The 25186-nt window shown below is 32.9% G+C and overlaps 3 protein-coding genes across 4 annotated transcripts in view; 1 reads left to right on the top strand and 2 right to left on the bottom strand.

The window, feature by feature from the left end:
* LOC105320775 (dyslexia-associated protein KIAA0319-like protein) overlaps positions 1 to 14447 on the bottom strand; it is a 35432-nt gene extending 20985 nt beyond the window's left edge. For both annotated transcript variants that reach the window (XM_034466900.2, XM_034466908.2), the window contains exons 1-2: positions 14382 to 14447; positions 7651 to 7795 (exon numbers count right to left, since the gene is read on the bottom strand). In XM_034466900.2, the coding sequence (XP_034322791.2) occupies positions 7651 to 7747 (97 nt within the window). In that variant the 5' untranslated portion in view covers positions 7748 to 7795; positions 14382 to 14447. The remainder of the gene's footprint in view (positions 1 to 7650; positions 7796 to 14381) is intronic.
* A 183-nt stretch (positions 14448 to 14630) lies between these two features.
* LOC105320774 (putative peptidyl-tRNA hydrolase PTRHD1) lies at positions 14631 to 16087 on the top strand. Its single transcript, XM_066084997.1, has 2 exons — positions 14631 to 14885; positions 15672 to 16087. The coding sequence occupies exons 1-2, from the start codon at positions 14700 to 14702 to the stop codon at positions 15843 to 15845; spliced, it is 360 nt and encodes a 119-aa protein (XP_065941069.1). The 5' UTR covers positions 14631 to 14699; the 3' UTR covers positions 15846 to 16087.
* Positions 16088 to 16252: 165 nt separating this feature from the next.
* Positions 16253 to 24317, bottom strand: LOC105320773 (elongin-A). The gene is made up of 9 exons (XM_011418831.4): positions 24161 to 24317; positions 23299 to 23355; positions 20489 to 22261; positions 20094 to 20322; positions 19092 to 19192; positions 18811 to 18912; positions 18600 to 18678; positions 18279 to 18449; positions 16253 to 17967 (listed from the first exon to the last, which is right to left on the bottom strand). Exons 1-9 carry the CDS (start codon positions 24230 to 24232, stop codon positions 17903 to 17905), a joined length of 2649 nt encoding a protein of 882 aa, XP_011417133.3. The 5' UTR covers positions 24233 to 24317; the 3' UTR covers positions 16253 to 17902.
* Between the last annotated feature and the right edge of the window lie 869 nt (positions 24318 to 25186).

Below are 25186 nucleotides of genomic sequence, written 5' to 3'. Positions count from 1 at the left end.
TGTCAGGTGCATCAGTATACATAAGACACATCTCCATGCAAGTTTGAAGTTCAGACCAGTAATAACTAAGATATCATCATCAGAGTGCACTAGCAATTAAAACCTTAACCTGCTCCAGCATCCGCAACCTATGGCTCAGATTCAACATCCATGCCTGTCAGGTGCATCTGTATCATAAGACACACCATCCATTCAAGTTTGGTGAAGTTAGGACCTGTAATAACTAAGATATATTTTTTACCATCCTTGATAATGGAGATCAAGCTCTGCATCTGAAGCTTCTTCTGTGATTCATTCATATTACAGTTTAATCAACTATGCAAGTTTGAAATAGTACTATTATCTATTAAACATTTGACCTGTTCCAAAAAACTTAACCATATCCAGCATCTGAAACCTATGGCTCAGACTCAGCATTCAAGCCCATCAGGTGCATCAGTATCATAAGACGCACCATCCATGGAAGTCTGGTGTAGTTAGGACAAGTAATAACTAAGATATAATCATCAGAGGGCACCTGTTTCAAAAACTTTAACCAGCTCTAAAAACCTTAACCTCCTCCAGCATCCGAAACCTATAGCTCAGATTCAGCACTCAAGCCTGTCGGGTGCATCAGTATCATAAGACACACCATCCATGCAAGTTTTGGTGAAGTACGGACCTGCAGTAACTTAGATATTGCTATCAAAGGGCACCTGCAACAAAAACTTTAACCTGCTCTTAAAACCTTAACCTCCTCCAGCATCCGAAACCTATAGCTCAGATTCAGCACTCAAGCCTGTCGGGTGCATCAGTATCATAAGACACACCATCCATGCAAGTTTGGTGAAGTACGGACCTGCAGTAACTTAGATATTGCTATCAAAGGGCACCTGCAACAAAAACTTTAACCTGGTCCAACAACCTTAACCTCCTCCAGCATCTGAAATTTAGGACTCAGATTCAGCATCCAAGTCTTTCAAGTCCATAAGTAGGTCCAGATGCATCATCCATGCAAGTTTGGTGAAGATAGGACAAGTAATAGCTTAGATACAGGACCTGCAACAAAAACTTTAACCAGGTCCGGACGCCGACGCCGACACCGACACCGACGCCGAGGGTATAGCATAAGCTCCCCCTGACTTCGTCTTGGTGAGCTAAAAAGCTGTTTGTATTATTAAGACAATAATCAAATTCATTACAATCCCTTAAGACTACAACTGTGTTTAAATGTATATATGTACACCAGTGAAATATGAATACCAGGAGTTACTTTGCATGTCATTTTTGTTTTCAAAGAATTGTAATTACTAGCAATATGAATGCATCTACTATCTGAATAAATGCATCTTTTAATACCAATTAAACCAAACTGCATTCTGGTATCTTTAAAAGTGAATAAATATTTACAAATTATCATATCATTTCCATGTACCGTTACGTTTCACTGATGTTGAAAAGCAAAGCAGCCACAAAGAAGGTACTGTAGATAAACATAAATATTTCTATTGTATCATTAAAAAGATTCATGGATGCTTTTACAAGGGAATCCAAATTTATAAAATAATTTCAGTGTGAGAATGTTAGGAGGCATAGTCTCAAGCCACAGTCTGAAGCCTGCGAGAGGATTGTGCATTGGCTGTGATTATTGTAAGATTTTTAGGAGGCAGATTTTTATATCTATGGGTATACAAGATCAACAATTGTCTCCGAATTTTAACACACAGGCTACCACTATTATAAGACTGATGAACTGGTGATATTTTTTCTAGTTGATCTAAATTATAACCTGCAAACAGATCGTTAAAAAAAATAGGCCAGATTAAAAAAGTCCTGATTTATTACAGAAGTATAATTTTTTTAAAAATACACATATACACTCCCTTAAACGCAAACTAATCCTAGATGTTAATCATTTTTATTTCTTTGAACACCTGGCTGATCTAATAAAATAGTTATAAAATAAGTGGGTTAATTATAAATGCATGGATTATCAGTACATGTAATACTTTTATAATGCAGCTTTGATACATAAAGCACAGTAGGCAGAGGTACATGTAAGACTGCTAGAGCAAATCTTAACCAATCACCGATTCATAATCAATATCCCAGCAATTAAACACATCCCACTGACTGCAGTCTACTTCAACTGCTCCATCAAACCCTTCACTTTGGCATTGAGGGTCCTCAATTTATTAAATGTCCATCACCACAGAGAGCTCAGTGGTGGAGGCCTCTATAAGTAGACAAGCCATATCAATAGGCTAGGGGATGTGCTATTTTAACTACAAATTTGTGTGGTGATTTCTTCTAATCTTCAATACATGCATTTACAATTAACCATAACCAATTATTAAGTGATTAATCTATCCAGATATAACTGTAATCTCATTAAAATTCTCTCTCTCTCTCTCTCTCTCTCTCTCTCTCTCTCTCTCTCTCTCAACTAGGAAAAAGAAAACAATTACATGTAAGGGATTTAACAACACTAGTCAAACAAAATGTATTGATTTACAATCCATATTTCTAAAAACTTAATTGAATAACCTACTGCAACATTTGAAGTACTATGAAGCATGTTAATTAAGTGATCAACCTATTACTCTCTATAATGGACTTAACATAAGTTCTACAGTTAAAGCAATATTATATTAATAGGCTTATTGATTTTTTGCATAATGGTTTGTTCCAATAATTCAATGAACAAGGTTAATTCTGACAATAGTTACAGTTTGAATCTACATGTATTCACCAATCAATCAATCAAAAAACCCTTTCTGCTTTGAAATCATTATCACCATGATAAGCAAATTGAGATTGATCGCATTCATATCCAATTAAAATCAAATTACAACTGTAGCAAACTTAAACTGTATAAATAATTTATACATCATTTTCTACATATTAAAGTATTCTTTATATCAAATCCTTATAAATCTTAGTACTACATGTTATATATCATACTATCTACCGGTATTATATTTTATATATACTATCATTTTATTAAACTATAATAAATTACCACTAACTGTATGTGGACATGTCTCTGTGTTATAACTGCAGTGTAGTAAAGCTAGAGGACAAGATTGAAGAAAACTTTAGTGTCATTTTACCTTAAGGTCAGACGACACGTTCATCGAGAATCTTTTTTCTTTCTCCTTGTAATAAAGAGTTCCAATAAAAAATATTAATTTTATAATTACTTTAAAAATGTTAAAAATTTACTTGAATATAGTTACGTGTCTAGATGGTTGAGTGGTTAGAACCATGGCCGCACACTGTCAGAAGTGTATAGGTTCTAGAGGTCATGAGTTCAAAGCCTCGCCCCGGCGGAGATATATTTCTAATATATTGAATTTCGCTGTGCTGTAGATGTATTTATTTTTATATCAGCAATTCAAGTGTATTTTCAAGAAGATTATATAGGAAATTGCATACTCTAGTATTTTGCAGAAATGCCTGGTAAGGTACCCTAATTTTTTGCAAGAAAGCTTGTCAAAGTAGTAGTAAACCATTAACAAATACCTGGAAAAAGTTATCTAAAATTGAGGAATGTGTCGTCTGACCTTACAACCATTTCACTGTCTTTGCACAATTCTTTAGCATTTTAGTAAAACATACCCTATTCAGTTTGAAAGTAAATGGTGAATCATTTTTCAAGATATCAAGATGCACAGTTTGGTGGCATGGTTATTTACTGTACAAATTAATTCATGCAACCACTAGAGTGGTCAGAAACAGCTAGGATTATCAATCAGCAAGAAATATATGAATTTCAATATTTATTTCTGGTTACCAATTTAACAGAAAAATATGCTGCAGCAGAACCAATATCTACCGGTATGTCCCCTGAGGAGGGATCAAGGAAGGACTGATGAATGGTCATTTAGGGGGTAGAACCTTTCATGCAATGGAACCAACAGCCCAATAATTTACCCATAGTGTTTATCAAATCCGTGGCTTCATGTGAAATATAAAATCAATATACCATATATATTAATTGCTTTGTTATAATATCAATTTGTACCAATAGAAATAGAAAGCTAGTCTAGATATCATTTTACATATAATGCTGTATTGATTGCAGAGTCAGACAGTGCAGGCAATAGTAGAACAAGGACTGCAGGTACATGTAGTAGTAGTGGACGATTGTTCAGTGTAGATCACAAATTAACACTGGACACTGAGCTTATCTATGGGAATTACTGAACACGTGTCTAGTATCAAAATATCGCTGACAGATCAGATTAGATGAAGCCAGAACCAGCAGTAGCTACAAGACTGTAACAGCATAGTGCAATAGAACTAGAATAGTACATATATTTGATTGTATACATTTAATGCAAACTATCTCAGAGTCTTTATAGACACAATTTTGCAAAAATGAATTTTAATTGGGACAAGATCTTTTACATGTTTAACTGGATGAAAATAAATCATGGTAAAAAAAAAATAACCCTATACAGAATAGTGTTTGTAATGTCTGTCAAAATCTTTTCATTTTATCTGTCACATTTTGCATTATTTAAAAGAAAATGAAGCTAAACATGTTTTTATTAAAGATATGTATACCGGTAATTGGTTAAGTCAATTAGACCGAGTTATCAAATTTTTTTCTGATCCTCACCATGTCAATGACCTTGACCTCATTATTCTTTATTTTGTGTTTTATACCTTGGTTTCAGAAGTTATTAAATCTGGGTGATTTCACACAAAGATACATATTGTTGAAATAAATTCACTTACCATTGTATCATAATTAATTGTACTTGACCTTCCTTATGACCTTGAATTGATTATTCCTCATTTTGCATTGTCTTTTTTCTTGGTTTTTTTTTTTTTTTTTTATATATTTAAACGAAATGCACTTACAGTCCACTCCGTTGAACTAGTATCATTCTATTATAAATTTTTTTGAAGCAAACTACGAAATATTTCATTTCCTAGTTTATATATTTAATACTTATTTTAGAAATATGGCAGTGTTTTGCAAAGTGTAGGGATCGAATGCCAAAAATTAAGCTACATTGCACACAATTTTTTGTTGTGTTATTTTTAAAATAAGGTAACTTTATAGTATCAATAATGAAAACACTTGTTAGGGAGTTGAATTTGTTCAGTCAAAGAACCTGCAGCTATTCTAAGGGGAGATAATTAGAAATCCACACAATGTCAGGTTGTGTCTATAAGTAACTTGATGACAAATGAATAATTAAAATCATTTTATGTAACCAACAAAATAACTATGCTGACAGCATTAAGTATATATATATCATTAAATAGGTTTTGTGTCCAAGTTTCCATCCTTTGAATTAAACTTATATGAAACCACTTTTTCTTAAAAAGTATTAAAACTATGAAATCAATTATGAAATATAAACCATATTAATTTTCAGCTGATCACAAGTGCGACAGATAACAAATCTTTTATCACGCTCATACTGCCCAATCCACATCAATATGTCACGATCACCTGTTTTTAACAAAAATGTTCGTAATTCTTAGATCCGGGGCCTGCTAACATTGATAACTGTCACTAAGCCTCGTCTATACATACACTCCCTATATCATGATGGTATCAGTTACCATCAGCAGCTGACATAGTCCCTAGCTGGTCTACATATAATGATTCTCTGGCCCACATGTACTACACACCAGATGTATCAATTCATACATCGAAACAGCATCATCTGCAGTGCATTTTTCATTGCTTAAAATATTAACATAAATAATGACTGTCCATGGCAAAAGATATGGCCATAATAGTTCACACTGGTTTCAATGAAATTTTTTCAACAATCAAACCCTGTCAGATTGCATTTGAGGCATAAAATATGAAGAACATATGACATTAATATAAACATTAAGATATCACCCATAAAAATGGTCCAATCTATTCATAAACAGTATTACCAGTACATTGCAATGTGGCATGCACTTTTAAAAAATTTGAAAATTTGTTTAAAGTGTGTAATTTTTAGTCATGACATTGCACATACATGTATATCATCTCAATAAAGTAATGACCTATAGATATACATGTATTTTTTCCTTGTCAATATCTACCTTTTCCTTGAAATTTATCAGATTACAAAACTACTTTGCCTTCTTAACATTTTCAAATTTATTTCAAAACAAATATCTCCATACAACAAATAGATTTTCCTTGATGCATATTTCAAACTCTACCCTCTAAATCGGGACATATTAATTTTGATTTTCTCTACAAATCAATACATTCAGAAATCAAGGTGTGTATATTGAGGATGCCTGGGATAATAAAACTCCTTCAGGGCTATCATGCTTATTACAGCTCCTAATCAAATCAACAGCTGTCAAAAGTCCTCCATTATACATAATTTCTTAATCATTAAAAACTTGGAAGAGAGTCATACAGAAAGGCAATCTTTAATATGATTCCAAAGGTAAAAAAGCAATTGGCATTCATGTCTTTCTTAATTTCAATGGTAGTACATAGCAGTATTGAAGAGCAGTCATAACACACTGCTAATGGTAGCATAATATAGACTGATTGATCATAAATCAACATTGCAGCATTACCACATTCAAACAAAGCTGATGGATATAAAGCAAATGCAGGAGACATTAAGCATCTAGTCAGTGATGCAGAAGCATTAAGCCAGCTTCTGGTGCCTCGATAGACCTTATTTCCTGTTAATTTGTCAAAGTAAGCCATAAAATTACAGACTTCACATAGACAAATAAGCAATTGTTTAGCCTGGATTTATTAAATGTGTGCAAAAATAGATCTAAAACGTAATTGACATCTGAGTTAATACAACAAGTCTTCTATACAGTAATTCTGTATAATGAATGTATATCATTCTAGTTAACTTGTCCACACATTGGGACACATTGAAACTGCTTGTTTTTAATGCAAAGGAAATGAAAAAGCAATGATTAATATGATGATATATATGCATATGGATTGACATCCTTTTTACCAGGCCATGATATTTGGTGGCAATATATATTTTTACTGCAAACGATCATTTTTACATTAAATTTCCATAATCATTCCATTGCTAGTAGTAATTTAAAGTACTGTTTTTGTTACAGTTTATTCAGTACATTGAAATACTGAAAAGTGAAAACAAACCTTTTTTTACAGACTACATGGTTCTGTAAATCAAAGATGTCAAAGCACTTAGCATCAACAAATGATTTGCAATCAAGCATTCATTGAATTTTTGCATTGTATATTATAACATATACGCTTACATGCAACAGTTTGTTAACAACAAATATGCATAAGTGAAAGGTAAAGTCATAAAAACTGCACTAGCTTGAATAAAATTTGGAATACTGTCTCATTTGAATTTGTTGGATACAAGTGCTATTGAGTGAATTTAATTCTTTTTCATTCTAATGGTATTTGTGCAAACTTCTTTGGAAGTAACTTGTTGGATTATAGATGAATTCCGTGCATGAAATTCTATTCCAAGGTCTAACTTGGATAAACAAGGCAGTACATGTCAATGCTTGAGGACATTGAAATTACAAGGTTATCAGGCCTAAAATACTGAATGAATCAAAAATCTGTTGATTTCACAATACATGTTTATATTTGATATTTCTAGAATAGACTGTGAATGCGTACATGTTTCTAAAACACTGTGGAGATGTTTATTACAAATTAAAAGTCCTTACCGGAGAGGAAGACGATTACTAATAAGAGGGAGCAGTTTGTTGCAGACATCCATTTTCGTGATGAGATGTCCCTAGTCTTGGAGACCATTGTCCACATCCTAGCCCATACTGCTCGTGGTCAGAGTACAGTAGATGTGGTGGACATCTGTAAAAGACAACCCAGACATGTAACACCCCGTCTAGTCATTAAACCTACATGTTAAAAGGTACCTGTATTCATAAAATAAACTAATCATACTTCTTATGCTTCATGTATAAACCTATTCAAAGTGTAGCCGCAGCAACATCATGATTAAAGGCTCACATATTTTAAATCGTCTCAATGTTTTATGATATGAACCTATCAGTTTATAAAGTTTGAACACATGGCAAAAAATACTCATTAAGGTCAAGATCTAGTAAATGCAGTGTGATTCTAGTGTGTCTAATGGTGCTTAAGAATCATTATGACATCATAATTGATTTGATAGATTTTTCTGTACTTTATGTCTTTAAAGGAATTATATGGAAAATAAAACAATTTCATGACATTCTGTATTAAATCATTGGAAAAGTGATCCTGATACCTACCGGTATATTCAATTTGACATTATTTTAAAGGGGAAGTCAAGAACCTTGCTTAATGTCATTTTTGATGAGACTGTATGCACTCTAGATATATCGGGTATTAGTCAAAAATAGACAAAGATTTATTTCCTTCATAAGTCATAGAAAATAATAGTTAAAAACATGTTTTTTCATTGAGTTTACACAATTTAAGCTCACAACCTATCAAATGAAGCTATTGATATGACACACTATTGAAAGTTAATTTTCGGAAACCTGTATAATGTTCTTACTTTGAATGAACATGCATCAGTAGTCTAGCTCAAGAAAATATTGTCAAGTATTTTCTGGGGGAGGATTGAATACAAATAAATTCAACTATAGGAATGTATTCATGAAATGCATACAATACAAACTCCCACATACAATTCATAAAAATTATGCAGCAGGTGCATCACCGGTATCGCTACAGCAAATCCCACCTTTCTGTCAAAATTAATTATATACCAGTAATCAAAGATTGCAGTCTAAACTGGAACTTTTTTGGAGTGCTAAATTTTATCATACGCTTACTGCCATCTACAGACATAATATTGCAACTTGTTCTATAAAAAAATCCTGATGTACTCTACCATCGGACACAATGAAGCATTCCCTTTAGAGAACCAGAGCACATAATACAAGTTCAGGAGCCTTAAATGGTTGACTTTCTCTTTTCATTAGAGAGTGAATGAGGCAGTATGTATACACCACTGGCAGCAAACAAGAGGCTGGGACAATGGCCATACAGCCACGAACGGCCCAGTCCTCATTGCATGGTGATCCATCACAGAAATCAATCTGGTGACTTTGATTTCCCTGGTGCCACTGATGGTTTATACATCTACATTTGATGGCTGCTAAACGAACTACTCAAATGCCTAATAATGCTACATCAGGTTAAAATACTATTAGGAGACAGTTCGTTGCAAATAGCATTCTCCCCGCAATTCAGATATTAAGGCCTCATTAAGGCTCATTTACTCATAGATTTTTCTTGTTTAAGGCCAAAAAAGTTGTTTAAGGTTGTAATTAAATAGCTCCAAGGGCATTAACATTCACAATACTCCTAGATAACAATTCAAGGAGAGGGCTCAAAAAAGGCAGATTGCTTGCTGTCCAATCTTTATTTAGTTACATGTATTATGTGATATTTTTACATACAGCTTACTCCACTTATATTGAAATCGCTTATTTTGAAATTCCGCTTATTTTGAAATAGAAATTAATCCCCAGTTTTTGCCTCTCATTTTCTTTGCATTGATTTTACGGATATAATGAAATCGGCTATTTTGAATTATCGCTTATATTGAAGCCACTGATCGGTCCCCATAGGTGATAATTAGTTGTTTTTATAACGGTTATATTGAAGTACTCCCTGGCAGCTGTCGTCACGGTTGGTGACAGTAATTATGCTAGACTGACCGGTTGATATACAAAGGTGTGAATTGATGAATTCTCATCATGTGTGTTTTTAAACTTCTTTTAAAAAGTAAAATTTATTCACTGTTGATTTTTTTGTTTTTTACGTATACGGATGTATTGAGGCTAGACGTAATATGGAAACCCCACGGAAAAGAAAAACTTTATCTTTGGACACTAAATACGAACTAGTTATGGCTATTAATAAAAGGACAAACCCTAAATTTGAAATAGCCAGATAGCTAAGGATGTTGAGATGATCGCGAGTACACTTACGATGATATACAAGCAGCATTTAGCAGTGTTTAAAGCGTCTGTGTACGGTGATTTTTCTCTAAAACGTAAAAGAATGCGATCGGAGATTATGATGAGGTTAAAGATAGTAACAAAATGAAACTTACAAGACTTACGGATATAGATTTAATAAAACTTTCAAGGACTAATATTCCATGTAATCTGTTCACTGTAATAGATAAATGATGACCAAATAATTTGTTCGGGTTTGGTTTTCAATGCTTACATCGGGATTGAACTTTCAAAAATGGCGGCTTCACGTCAGTAAATTTCGCTTAAATTGAAATACGGATATATTGAAATAATTTCCATGGTCCCCTGAATTTCAATATATCCGGAGTAGGCTGTAATAATAAAATATTCTTTTAATTCAACTCCTAGATAACAAGAACAAATTCTAAACAATGTCACCTGAATGTCCTATCAATAATGCATAACACTTCATGATATTGACAACATATATACATCAACAAAACAATTTAACTAACAGATGTTCATCAGCATCATTTTAATTGACATTGATGGAACTAAACTTTTTTGACAGTTTTAATATTTAACATTCTAATCGACCTATAAATCAATCCAAGATACTTGTAAGTTCATACATTAATGAAGTGCCTACTTATATGATTCTGCGATAAGGTTTTATAATATGATGATATTATCAACCTTAATCTACGTTTTCAGTTGATCACTCAGGCAGTGTGATTTTTAATTAATCTGCTCCTGGAATACCAAGCCACTGCATAAAAAAAGTGTCCTCTATCAAAAACTGATTCTCTATCTCTCCATGGTAAAGTAAATTTTTCCATGGTTTAATCATTGTATTCATAAGGAGTACAGGTATCTCATTAAAAACATTTAAACCAATTGCAACCTTTCTCTCTCTTTCTCCACTTTAATTCTAACTTTGTGAGTACCACAACAAACATCAAATATGCTGAGTAGCATATTGTACACCCAGCATTTCTGCACTTCATAAAATCTCACTATAGAAAACAGTGACTTTTTTAAAAAATAAATCTCTTTTACACAGAATACTGTCACTATCTACAATATACATTAAACAAAGCTCCCCCCCCCCCCTCCCTGAAGATGCCAGTGGTAATTAACACAAAGCTGAGGAACCACGCTGAGACAGAAGTGATTTGATCACTGTCACAGGACAAGGAGGTGGCTGTATTGATTTGGACAGAACTGTGTCAATCTCCTTCTACTCCTGTTGTATTTGTTCACCCACTTTTCACATCAATTCCTGTGAATCATTGCACTTCCACTAGCCATCAATACACGGACACCAAGCATTGAATGGTATCCATCTAAATCAAGCACTTAAAAAATGCCTACAGGCCAACCTGGACTTTAAATGCAACAATTTTTTTTTATCAGCTTTATAGCATGTTTATCATCTTTTTTATTCTTTGTGAAAAAACCCAGACTGAATAATTTGATGTTGAGGCAATCCAAAAGTTTGCATTAGCTGCCTCAGACAGGTTTTGACTGAAATTAATGTTGTTGAATAACATAGTTCAACTGTGTTGTAAATGTGGAACAACACAGAGTTCAAAATGCTAATTTTTTTTCTTTCAACCTTTCATAAATACAAGCCTTATGTAAATAAAGTGAGAAAAGCCTTAAAAATTTGGTTGTTTAGTGGAATGTTTTATAATGTATTATACATTTCATAAAATTCCAATCAGCATGCAGACTCCAAGTGACTTGATTGCCTATTACATTATATTATATATAATAGTGGTATACCTTAATTACAGATAGTGTGTATTAAATGGTTCAAATTGAATGACGCTCATTATAGAAATGATAGTGAGCATTACTGTTGTGTACCAGTATACTAATACTAGCATTCACAAAAATCATCTAAAAACAAAATCAATATCATTTACCAAAAATTAATATCTTTAAATCCAGCAATTTATTGAATTTTCCCCCAAATTCAATGTATTATTTAACACAAATTTAATCTGAGAAATTTCTGATAGCTTACAATATACATATATAGATCAATCAAACTGGATTTTAATGACAAAATACACGATAAAATATATGAATTCTGTCAAAAAAGAAATGTATTTATGCACATATAATCAACAGACAGATTTTAACTTCACATGGTGATTTATACAATCACATGTTCATGTTACATCATTTTTTGGACGAGAGACTCAATATTACCTAGTGCATACCTTGCCTTGCATTAGCAATGTTTCTTACCAAGCTAACATGTGTTGACCATGTTTACAAATGCCTGACAAACTGGTGACAACTTTCTACTTCCTTTTCCAGTCCAAATGATATGTCAAATGCCCTCTCTAGAGTACATGTGTGTATTTTCCCTAATTAACAAATCAATTTTACAGTTCCTTAGGGTAAGCAGCTTGGTTTATCAAAGATTGAATAGACTGAGACAATCTGAGTCTGTTGCTGCTTGCAATCAGAAAACATTTCTGAAACAACTGTTGTTGTTGAACAGTGATGTTACAGATTACTTCATCAAAGAAGTTCGACCCCTTCCAAAGAAATTTTCAACCCCAGAAAGTAGACTTTCTTTTGCAGCAAGAAGATAGAATCAATTTTCTTCTTTTTTCCATATGAGTATTAAATTGTCAGATAAATTTGACACTTTATACTATCTTCTCAGAAAAGAATATTGATATTGCTATTGCTATAAAGTATGATGGGGGGGGGGGGGGGGTCTTACAATAAAGTAATAAGCATTACAAATGTTATGTAGCTGTAGCCTTGAATATCATGATTAAGCAAACTCCACAAATAATTCGACATAATGAAAAAAAATAAATACAATTATCAATTGTATGTATCTGGTACATAAAATTCCCACATTAGATTTGGAACAGCAACATTAATTCTTCATAACAGATAAAAATCACAATGGTTAACTTATTGAAAAAAGAAATTGCTTAAATTCTAAGGATGTTAAGGTGGTATGGGACACTTCCATGTTGTGACGTATTGTTAACAAAATAAAACCAAATGTAATTAAAAAAGTAGTTTCTATCCCAATATTGTCATCAATCACCCTAGCGCAGGGGGTTAGAGGGTTAACTACAAATCTTAAAGTCATGAGTTCAAATCCCGCTGGGGGTTTTACAATTTTTACCTTTCAAATATTTTTAAAAACTATTTTTTGGTTAAATATTGTGAAATTTGAAAATTCTAAACCAGTGAAAGTATTTCAGTTATATAATTACTAATCCACATTCATATCAACAGTTGTCCCATACAACCTTAAAGGGGATATGATAAAAAATAGCATAAAACAATGATAAATGAAAATGGTGAAAAATAGACAATGAATTTAAAATCAGGATCATAGGGAACAAACAAGGTACAGGAGAATAGGACAACAGGTATAGTCTGTCCCAAGATGCAGCACATTTGGACGATTTTTAATAAAAATACACATACCTGTGAAAGAGGTGCAATTGAAATAGTTGAAAGGGATAATTTCCAAGGTAATTTCATTCACACATTATCATCTTTCACTCGGAAAAATTCACAGGAACAAAAACAGATTCCTTACGGAGATTTATAATAGGGAATGTTTACATCTTTTCTCCATTCGGAATACACTCGGAATACATCGCGCAATTTTTCAACGTTATCATCCGGGCCTGCTGCAATACAATATCCCCATAGACATCAAATTTTTTAGCATTGTATTGAAACCTGATAAGATAACAGGGGCGTTTCGACTGAGAAATCTTGCAAATTTTTCATACTTTTGAATGAACATCGTTTGAACCCTGAGATATTTATAAATATCAAGCAATTAAGCAAAATCTGAATTCAGGATATCTTGGGACAGACTATAAATAGGGCAAAATGACATAATACCACTGAATGTTGTTAACCCAATCCCCCCCCCAGATATTTCCTCCACACAGGGAATTATTAAATCAAACTGAAAAATGGCCGATGACGTTTCATTTGCAAAGAATAAACTTATGTTTCAACTTACTAGCACACTAAAGATACAAGTTAAAGTAGATTTGTGCCATTTTTGCTCCATAATTGGAAACATAAACAGAAAACAAAATTGGTTTTCAGTGTTCTACACCACCCTTATTTAAACTTGGAAAAAGCATTCAATACCGAGTAATAGATTATGTCATCAAGCTGGTCCATTACTCATGTCACAGTAACTCTTAATAACTATGTTAACTGATTCAATTGCGAAAGATTAGAATGCTTTAGTTAAATCAACACAAAAACAACAGAGGACATTCGCATCATATGGTTTAGCGACTCCAGTCACTTCAATATTAATGACAATCAAGACAAAATCCATTGTCATTCAATTTAACATGTGCAATACAAATTCTATGGATGAAAATTGTAAAACAAATTTTAAATAACTGGGGAAAATCCAGAAAAGCATGTTTACTTACTCTGTGTATTTTGCTCGATGTAAACGTCACCTTATCTATAATTTGATTGGCTATTGGGATTTCGACAAGGCAACGGCAATCGTTCTTTGTTGTTTCGGCAAGGATTAGTATGAGGACAATTATCTTAAAACCACACAGGAAAATAATAAGAATTCTTTTCAATTACAAACCATCTGCTTTTAGCGTTAAAAAAAAATCACAAAATTATCATATTCGGCGCATATTTTCAAAGAAAACGAAAATGTATGAATTAGCCAGTCCCGATTCGCCATTCAATATGGCGACACCCATCAGTTAAACAGGTGTTAAAAGTAAATTATGGCACAAAATCTAGTACAATACATTGTTGTGCGTAAAGATTTGTTAAAATCGGGATGGCCTACAGGTGCTCTAATTACACAGGCCTGTCATGCCTGTGTTGCTGTCATACACCAGTTCTACGATAAAGAAGACACACAGAAATACCTTGGCGATGTGGATAGCATGCACAAAGTTACATTGGAGGTAAATCTGGGGTTTTTTAACTATTGTCAAGGGAATATTCTCTTTTTTTCTGATTTTCCTACATTTGTTTTAGAATCATTTTATTTATACATCACATGATCAAATCCAAATCAGGCATCAGTATGCCTCTTATAACAGGTCCAGGAAAATCACTTGATCCACCTATATAGCTACATGTATTAGGGTATTTAAACCTATGGTATGTAGCTTTACCAACCTATCTTCAGAAATCTTTTATTTGACATTCAGCCCATGTCACTATCATATATAGGTTGATAAAGCTATATATGATGGGTTTAAATAGCTATTTAATATAGCCAGCTATATTATAAAAGTGGATCTAGTGATTTTCCTGGACCTTTATAAGAAACTTTTGGGTTAAATTGAATGAATCATGTGCATCTATTTGTCTGTCTGTCCATTCCACTTTCCTGTCTGGCCAGTAACGTTTTACCATTTTATAAGCTCGCATTATATTAGCAGCCATGCAGTTCGAGAGATTTGCATCATGAAATCTAAGGGAGTTAAAAATATATTTAACATCACCCATAAGCCACAATTTTTTTTCTCCATACACATAAATTTATTTGCTAAGTTGCAAGGAATTGTGCCATATGCTCTTCTGCATTATGAACAGAAAATTCAACTGAATGATGTGTTAATCACCACAACACAACATCCAACAGTTTATATTTATGTATCAAGAGGGATTCAAATTGTTCAAAATATCAAAATTTAGTACATACTATTATATTATTTATGTAAAGAGGTTTTCTTTTTTTTCAGGCAACAGATGAAGAAAGTATCGTAAAACTTTCAGAGACATTGTCAAGTAAAGGAATTGATCATAAGTTGTGGATTGAACAACCAGAAAACATACCAACATGCATAGCAACTAGACCTTACGTAAAGGAAAACATTCAAGAAAATTTTAAAAAGTTCAAATTATTTAAAGCATGATTAACTATACATGTGTCTTATGCATCAAGATCTGATGGTTAAACAAGAAAATTTAAGTTACAACTTAAATGTCTGAATATGTTTTACGAGTAGATGATTTGATTTCCTTTATATTAAAGTAAATACATGTAGTATTACTGATAACTGTCAAGTGCTTGCAAGTTGTTACTAGTAATCATACTCCTTGATCAACTAAGTAATGCATGTATGTCTAGATACAGAATAAAGATGCATTTAAATCATGTTCTATTATTTTGTTTGACCATTGTTCATATAAGAACATGTACTATTTTAAAACAATGAGAAATGAACAGTATTGCTTTTGAATATTTTTCCAAAAATATGGCATGATCTTGTGTAAAATGCTTCTACATCTTTACTGCTATCTAAATAAAGAAGAACTGCGATTAAGAACAACTGGTTTATTCAATATAATCAACGATAAAATACAAATAGTGGATGTCTATATATCTTGTAGAATTTAAATCCCACACCAGTCAAGAATCTAGGATTCCACTAGTACTCAACAATTTATGTTTGCTCACAAGTTTGGGTTTTCTTGTCTAAAGACAAAGTACTACCAACAGATGCATGTAAATCAATGCAAATAGAAAAAAATATACAGTTCTATTAAAAATTGATGTTATAAATTAATTTCACTTGTTGAGGACTAAATAAATATCTTAGTTGTGAAATAGGAATTACATTTAAACGAATCATCTTGTACTTTTGTGACAAGAAACACTCATAGTCTTAAGTTAATTTTCCCTAGAATTAATGCAAACACTATATTTAGAATTAAGGCAATATTTTTGCTTTAGCAAAACACAATGAAGTATGTCATAATTAAATAAATTCAAATCTATTGTTTCAATATAATTAAGATTTTAAAAATGAAGTTTTTCATCAATGTTTGCTGTGTAACAACAAAGAATTGAATGAATCAAGGAATCTTATCTTAAACACAACTATATACAGAAATGGTTAATGAAAAAAAATAGAGCCTTCAAATATGTGTGTGCAAGAGTAGACACTTCATAAATGCCAAAACTGTCTAATAAAATACAAGTAATACAAATCTCTCTATCCACTTTGTGAATGACCAAGATCCTCTTACATGCATGGATACCATACATGATTTACATGAACTTATTTAAAAACATGTTCCACACTGGACTTACTGCAATCTTTAAAATCTGTTTTCTATGTGAAATATTTCTTTACAATAAAAACTTATTAAGCTAGGTTTTTTTTATCAGTAGAAAATTATGCTCATTGTGAGTCATATAACTGTAGCAATAATTTCACCTTTGATAAAAAAAAAACTATGAATATACAATTCATAAAAGACTAATGGATGGCTCACATTATATGACAATGCTATGTGTATACATGTATATGCTTATATGCAATTCCTTTTAACAGAGTTTCTCATTTCTAACCCTATATCATGCAACATACATCTTAATTTTTATTTCACCTTATGCTGCCTCCTGCATATAAACCATGTACCAGGTATTTGTTTTACATGTATACTTTTAAGTGCAAAAACCTTGTGTCATCAAATTTTTGTAACGCCTGAGATTCAAAGTCGTGCATTTGTGTACAATATTCATCCTCAATTTTCAGGTGAAATTTATGAAACTTCATATCATTATGTACTGAGACATAACTTATAAACAATTACATTTATGTATAAAACAAGTCTTGGAGATAATGTGTACTGGTACATACATGGACTTAATCTATGTTCTTACATCCATTTTATTGTTATTTAATTAATTTAAAAAATAATTTAAAATCACTTCTTTATGTACATGTACTTTATAAAACTGCAAATGAAAGGTGAGATTTCACTTGCCATCACAAAATATGGACTAGCTCTAACTGCAAGCACATTTCAGCACCAAACATGAATTAAAACATTCCAACCTATACATAATTAATAGAAAGATTTAAATTTGTATAGAAAGCACTTTAAATTTAAAACATGATGAAAAACATTACATTTTATACATTCCAACCAATAATCAATTTGTAAACAAACAAAAGAATAACTATCTTCGCATTTTCTTTAGCATCATCATTGTCTTTTGCATCATTGGAGCCTTCTGCTTCACAGCTGCAAAACAAAAACATTTTCACTTGAAAACAATGGCTGTGTTGCTAAAAATGAAAACATGTCTGCATGAAGGAACCTTGATTACACTTATAACTTTCTAAATGAGAAAACATTTTTTGAAAAAAAATTTCAGTTTGATTAAAATCTGATCTTTAATGCTTGATTAATGATAAAAGAAAGAACAAGTACCGGTAATTAATTTTGTCCTTGTAGTCACATTTCACAGGAGATCTGAGTTTAATCAGATTAAATAGGTTAATTTTATTCATGCTCTGACAGAAAAAAATCTATGAATGGAATGATTTAGAAACCTCTCTCCTCTCTCTCCTTCCTCCCAATTGCAATAGGGTCCATGAGGTGTGCAAACTTCTTGGCTCTTTCCCCTGAGGACGGTCCTGCCGTTCCGTACTTTAACTGTTGTCTGCGAACATCTCGAGGGGGTTTGACGTAACTGTCCACATATGCAAGTTTTGCTGTTCTTTCTACAATGTAAAAAAAAAAAATGTAATTTTTTAATTTGAGTTTTCAAACAATGATGCACATATTTTTCAAATCGACACTACCAATGTGTCATAAGAATTCAAATGTGATATGGACTTTCATACAGAATCAAGAAGATTATTAAAGTTTACCAGGAACTGCTTTTGCCATAGACTGGGATATATTGTCTTTTATCTGTTTTAGTTTTCTCTCCTTTTCATCATACATTCTCTGAAAATATTCAAATTCAATTAGAAAAAGGATATGAAAGTATGTTACAACGATATCTGTTAGCTGAAAATATCATTGAAAAAATCAGAACTTTGGATTGAACACTTTGACATTTATGGGTTTATGAATTACCAGGTAAAGTTCCCTGTATGACTCAAACTCATCTGGCTCGGAACCTTTGAATTCTTTTTCACAGTGCAGCTTCCAAAGCTGATCACTCTCCTCCAAGAAATGCTGCCAAGAAATTAATTGAACAGATTTCAGGCACTGTAATTTTTTACTATAGAGATTTTTTCCTAACTTCTATTTCCCAGTAAACAGTGAACTAGAAACTTGAAATTTATTTTTCAATTTTTGTTAGAGATTATTTAATCATTTCGATAGTTCCTGATGTGTTTGCATTTGATACTTACAGGGTTAAAGTCCTCTATTCTGTATAATTGGGAGGGGGTACACCTTTTGAGCACTGGTTCCATTAAATAGTATGGCACAGAGGGTCCTACTGCTTCAATACCTAAAGACATAAAAATGTTAACTTTCATCAATAATTCATACATAATGAAGTTGAGGTTTACAAATTTTTTTTCATGTTTTTTCCATGAATTCATTTTCAATGTGTAAGTTTCGGTACATGTTTGATCAGGCCTAAAGGAAATTAATCTGTTGATTCTCAGGCCAAAAATGTCAAAATATATAAATATATTCAACAGCCGCCAAAAAGTATTTTATTTTTATCTTTATTACAAGATTTGCAAAGGGAAACAACTCAATTTTAAGATCATTGAGTTAATCCCCTTTTTAGTAGGGCAATGGAGGCAGCACATCACTAATTGTTGCAGTGTCTGAGAACTGAAACATTAATAACAGAGATTGGAAACTACGCCATTAGCGTGATTTGTTGTTGAAAAATGTTTCAGGACCATGCTTACTTTGAGAACTACATATTGATAAATTGATATATTGATCTTAAACCAACAGTATATTGTTTTATGAAAAATGTGCATAGGATTTAGAAGTACAGTATTTGTAACAATAAATTGAAAAATAACATTAATATTTAGAAAATATATAGGCCAGCTATATAACTGGTGAAATTTTGGACGGCCAGTTGCCAATTGCATCCTGAAACTCCCATTTTAATATATATTGTTTAAAAGCCCCACACTCATGAAAATATATTTTGAATGTTTTGGTAATAGGATTTAGCTTTTTTTATTTCAATATATTTATTAGATATACCAGTACTGATTTAAACTGGGAATACTTTACAAAAGGGACTGCAGGATTTTGCGAGATTTCAATCAGTTGCCAATCTCTGTTATTTATGTCTCTGCCGAGAACCAATACAATTTATTTTTCGCATAAACAAATATTTTTGGTGTGCACTGTATGTTCTTTCAATACTCTTCACTTACTGTCAATATGGTTCATGAGGACATTCAAACATATTTCCTGAAGTGAGAATACTTTTGGTACTAGAGTATTTTTCTTCCCAGAATACACCATGGTCTTGGCATAGCTTTTCTGACCAATCAGAGAGTCATCAAACTGACTGGCAGCAGACAGAGTTTCCTCGATAGGGCGGAAATTCGGGACTGCATTGCTTCGAACCAAGCTAGCCAAATCTCTCTGAGACAGTTTCAACTGGAAAGAAAATTGTATCATGAATACTGGAATATGCATTACGACAATTTTATCAATTTCATGGTTAGAAATCATTTAGGTGAATTTTATGACTGAAATTTTCCCTACTGTATATTTATTCAATTAACTGCTTTCAGACTAAGTGGAACCCTCTGATTTGATTTACCTTTGGTGGAGGGGCAGAAATTTTCATATTGTCACTGTTATTTGGTTTGGATTTTTTCTCAGTTTTGGATTTTTCAGACTCTTCTCCTTTCTTTTTGATTTTGAATTTGGATTTAAGTTTCTCATAATTTGGATCAGCCTTTGGTTTCTTTACCACTGGAACAGCAGCTATACAGTCCTCAAATGATCCAGGCTCTTTGCTTTGGTTTTTCGACCGGGACTTTTTAGATTCTGATTTCTTGTCCTCTCCATCTCGCTTGTGACTGCTAGATTTTGAACTAGAGCTTGATTTCGATTTGCTTGAAGAATGAGATCTGTGTTTTGAGTCTTCTTTCTGATCTTTCTCTCTGTGTGATCCTGATTTTTCTGAATCCTTCTCAGTCCTCCTCCTTTTACTTCCGTCAGCATGTTGACCACCTTTCTCCTCAAGGGAGCGCTTTTGGGACTTCCTATCTGTAACGTCCGATTCTCTCTTCGGCACTAGCGGCGCCATGTGATATTTATTGAGGGCATCATCCAATAGGGCCTCGTGATCTACGTATTCGTCATTGAAAAAGAACCCCCCTGGTTCTTCATTCTTCTCCGCATCAGAGCTTAGACCATCCCACTGACCCAGGACTTTATTCGGACTACTACTCACTGCATTTTCCTCTGAATTCTCACTGTCACTCTCTGACAACGTATGCTTTGGTCGTTTGGATCTCATCAAGTCTGTAGTCTTATCCTTACTACTGGAATGCTCCAAATTCTGCCTTGATTTATCACAGTTTTCTGTAGTTGAAAGACTAGTTTTCCTGTCATCTTGGCTCTTACTGTTGGAACCACTACCTGAATATTTAGAGTGACTTTTGGAAACATCATTGTTTTCATTTGTATGCCTACTCTGAGTTTTATCTTTTCTATTATAATCACTACTTGAATCTTTAACCTCCAAGTGCCTACTTTCATTTTTATGACTTCCTTGAGATGAGTGACCATGCTTTTGATCAGAATGTTTATCAATGTCTTTACTAGATAGTCTGCTTGAGTCTCTACTAGAATGTCTACTTGAATCTTTACTAGAATGTCTACTTGAATCTTTACTAGAATGTCTACTTGAATCTTTACTAGAATGTCTGCTCTCAGAATGTTTTGACTCCTGCTGTCTACTTTCTTTTCTACCTCCATTTTCACTATTTGATTTAGAATCTGTAGATTTGGAATGAGATTTATGGCTCTTGTGAACATCCTCTTTCTTCTCATCCTTATTTTTTGACTGTTCATTTTTGGAACTACATTCACTTGTTGAATGCTTCTTATCACTACTAGAACTTTTCTTACTTTCCCCTGAATGTTCTCTCCTGTCCTCTGATGTTTTGTCTTTATTTTTGGACTTATTTTCCCTGCTAGAGGAGTGTCTACTGTCTTTTTCTCTATGCCTGTTGTCTGAGCCTCTGTGTTTATCACTTTTACTGTGTGATGAAGCATGTTCTGCTATATGATCTTTTGTTTCCTCTTTGATTCTCCTCTTTTCATGTGATGACTTCATGTTATCCTGTATTTCATCGCTCATATATTCCTCCTGATCTTCTTCCACTGGACTTCTTACATCACTTCCTGCCTCGGGGCTGGAGTTGGGTCTCTCTGAGGTGTGTGTGTCATTCTCTTCCTCTTCTTCTCGTGCCTGAACACGTGCCACCATTGATTTCCACTCAGAGACAATGCTTTTGGCAATGAACCCCAAGTCTCCATCTCTCTTCCTAAGTCCATTAATCACTTTTCCAATTTTTGTTCGCTGTTGAATAGAAACTATAGATGTGAACCAATGAATTTATGATAAAATACTTACATATTATGGTGTGAATATCATGTAATGTTTTAAAAAATATTTTAATAATTTTCTTATAAAATATATAATGTAATATAACTTGCTACATGTATTACATAGATACTTGATACAAACAATACTACCATTTTTTTTTTTTTTATACATTCTCCTAAATTACAAATAAAGTTGGGTATTGCCAGTGAAAACCATATTGCGATATATTGCAATATCATTATTACTCTGAACATTGCAATATATGGCAATATACTGCAAATACATAAACTTTGATAATTTTATAAATAAATAATACTTATGTTCAAAATTTAGTGATTTCTATTACTTTTAATATCGTAATAACTAAGGTTCTATAGTCTATAATGTGTGTGTAGTAAGAAATAGCACATTAGTTAATATTTAATTTATTTAGATAAATTCACACCGTCCGTTTTACTCTTCTGGGGAGCAAAATTCTGCCACAAAGCAGCTATAGTTTTCATGTTTTTTACTGTTTTGTAGTCGTCAGCCATTTTGAATAAACAATATCAATGCTATTGAAACCAGAACCACAAAATGCCCCATTCCTGAGAAAATACAACTTCAACTCAAACGTAAAAAAAGAAATTCAGGAAACACTAATCAATGAAAGAATTCAATATACTGCTGTATTATCCAAATGTTTTCTGTATTTTAAATCGACAAGAAAAATAAATAAAACTTATATCATAGACCACTGGACCATCGATCCTCTTCTGTATTCACACACGCCTACCATACACAAAGTTTATCATAGTTACTCTCGTTACATTTACTTTTGGGGTCTTGTCGATGTCAGGCTAGTTTCAAACACTTTATTAGGTTTATTTCAGCTGTTTATTTTTTCCAAATATATTCATACATATTGTAAAATACAGGTATTTGATTTTAATAACGTGATATATTGTCAGCAAGGACTAAACCACAACATACCAAGATACCGGTAATACTGCACACCCTTAATTACAAACCTGCAAAATATCCACTGTTATTGGTAGATCTGCAATCTTCAGTAGTGTTTCTTGTAACTGTTAAAAAAAAGTAGGAATACATGAATTACGTGACAATTGTTATTGATGTACAGACATTATTTATATTACTATGCACCATCGTTTATGAAAGTGCCACAAAATTAAGACCAATCAAAAATGAGGGAACCCGTTGGACTTACATGTATCATGTGATAATAATTATTATAATTTTCCAGCAACTGTGGTATAAGCATACATGTACATGTACATGAAAACCATGATGCATGAAAGATTTTATACTTTATTCATATAATATGATATGCAGCAATCTATACAATTAATATATAAAAAAATATCTGAACCTCAAGGAGACGTAAATGAATTAAACTGGAGGTGAGGTACCAAATAAGAAACATTTATAAAGGAATACGAATTAGCGCAAGTTCCTGATAAATGTTTTAAATCAGAAATTAGCTGAAGAATGGATGCAGTATCCAAGATGGCGTCCTCTCTTGTTATTTACCTCTGAAGTACCCACTTTTTTAACCGTTTTTTTTTCTCTACACAAGCCCTTGTGATTTGTGAAAGGATTCCCTTGCAGAATCAATTTACAAAGCTTAACTATATTTTTAAAAATCAATGATAAGCATTCGCTGAATACATTGCAAGCTTTGTCAATATATCCACGATGAACAATATATAAGTTTGAAACTGTTTCCAATAACCAGTACACGCAATTCGGGTATCGCACAATTCATGATCTGCTGGACCGAACAGTTTCAAAAAGAAAATGTGCACCCAAAAAGCACAACACGAAAGCTACAAAACGAAAGCTACAGTGTATATGTAAAAGTAGGAATACCTTTCCTTCGTCCGTGCTATTTTGTAAGCGAGACTTGTATCTTAGAATCTTACTCTCGATATCATCTGCCATCACACACAACTTCGCCAGCTGTCACTGGCAAATACCCGAAAAAAGTTACCGGAAGTCATATGGTGAAACATAACATTCAAAATAAAATGTTAAAAAAATCCGGTTGAAAGAAATTTGTCTGCGAGCTAGACCTTTGTAAATTTCTAGTAAAAGGAGATATTAATCAACAAAACAGAGAGAGAGAGAGAGAGAGAGAGAGAGAGAGAGAGAGAGAGAGAGAGAGAGAGAGAGAGAGAGAGAGAGAGAGAGAGAGAGAGAGTTGTGCACTTTATTTGATTTGATAAAATTATATAATTTAAGTATATGACAGGATTTACTGACCAGAGGCATATTTATTGGTCTTTTGATAAAGTTCGCCACAGCCACTTAACATCTTTTTTTAAAATAGGAATCCTAAAAAAAATCCCTAAACATTGACAAACCAACTAAGGATTCATTTGTTTTTGTTTTTTAATTTATACAATCCTATTCCGTTTGGAGTTGGAGTTCTTTTGTCTTTTGTTCTAAGAACGGACAGCATCGAGTTAATCTGTAGACAATACTGATAAAAATAGTTTAAAAAAACAAAAAAACTTTCTACAATAAAATCAGCCTTCCAGAAAACTGTTTGAACTTTCCTTGGTTCATTCAGGTTTATGCAAGATTTTAAAAAGCTGTGCTGCAAAAAAAAATATATTCATTAATGCACTCTAGCTTCTTCTGGGCAACACCAACATCTATGTTGGAAGAGCATTTTTTATTACTGAAACTTAATCAAAGTTTTGCTAATACTGATTGTGTTAAGAAAATTTTCAGTTTGGGAAAACAAGTCGGTGCATGGAGCCCCCCCCCCCCCCCGGGTAATGCTTCGTCCCTTTACAACTGGATTGCTAGCGTCCTTTCCGACAGGACTTTGTCGATGGGAAAATCAGTGTCCAACTATATAAGATTGTCAAGTCTGGAGTATCCCAAGGG

Source organism: Magallana gigas, chromosome 5 (genome assembly GCF_963853765.1).
Source record: "Magallana gigas chromosome 5, xbMagGiga1.1, whole genome shotgun sequence".
Classification (NCBI taxonomy): Eukaryota; Metazoa; Mollusca; class Bivalvia; order Ostreida; family Ostreidae; genus Magallana; species Magallana gigas.
The sequence above is the reverse complement of the archived record's forward strand: the minus strand, read 5'-3'. Positions and strand labels throughout refer to the sequence as shown.

Bases quoted from the DNA above. Each gene is read 5' to 3' on its own strand.
- LOC105320774 (XM_066084997.1), top strand. From the start codon at position 14,700: ATGGCACAAAATCTAGTACAATACATTGTTGTGCGTAAAGATTTGTTA. The intron at 14,886-15,671 runs GTAAATCTGGGG...CTTTTTTTTCAG, and splicing joins TGCACAAAGTTACATTGGAG to GCAACAGATGAAGAAAGTAT.
- LOC105320773 (XM_011418831.4), bottom strand. From the start codon at position 24,232: ATGGCAGATGATATCGAGAGTAAGATTCTAAGATACAAGTCTCGCTTA. The intron at 19,193-20,093 runs GTAAGTGAAGAG...TTATGTCTTTAG, and splicing joins CCTCATGAACCATATTGACA to GTATTGAAGCAGTAGGACCC. The intron at 18,450-18,599 runs GTAAACTTTAAT...TTTACATTGTAG, and splicing joins TATGGCAAAAGCAGTTCCTG to AAAGAACAGCAAAACTTGCA.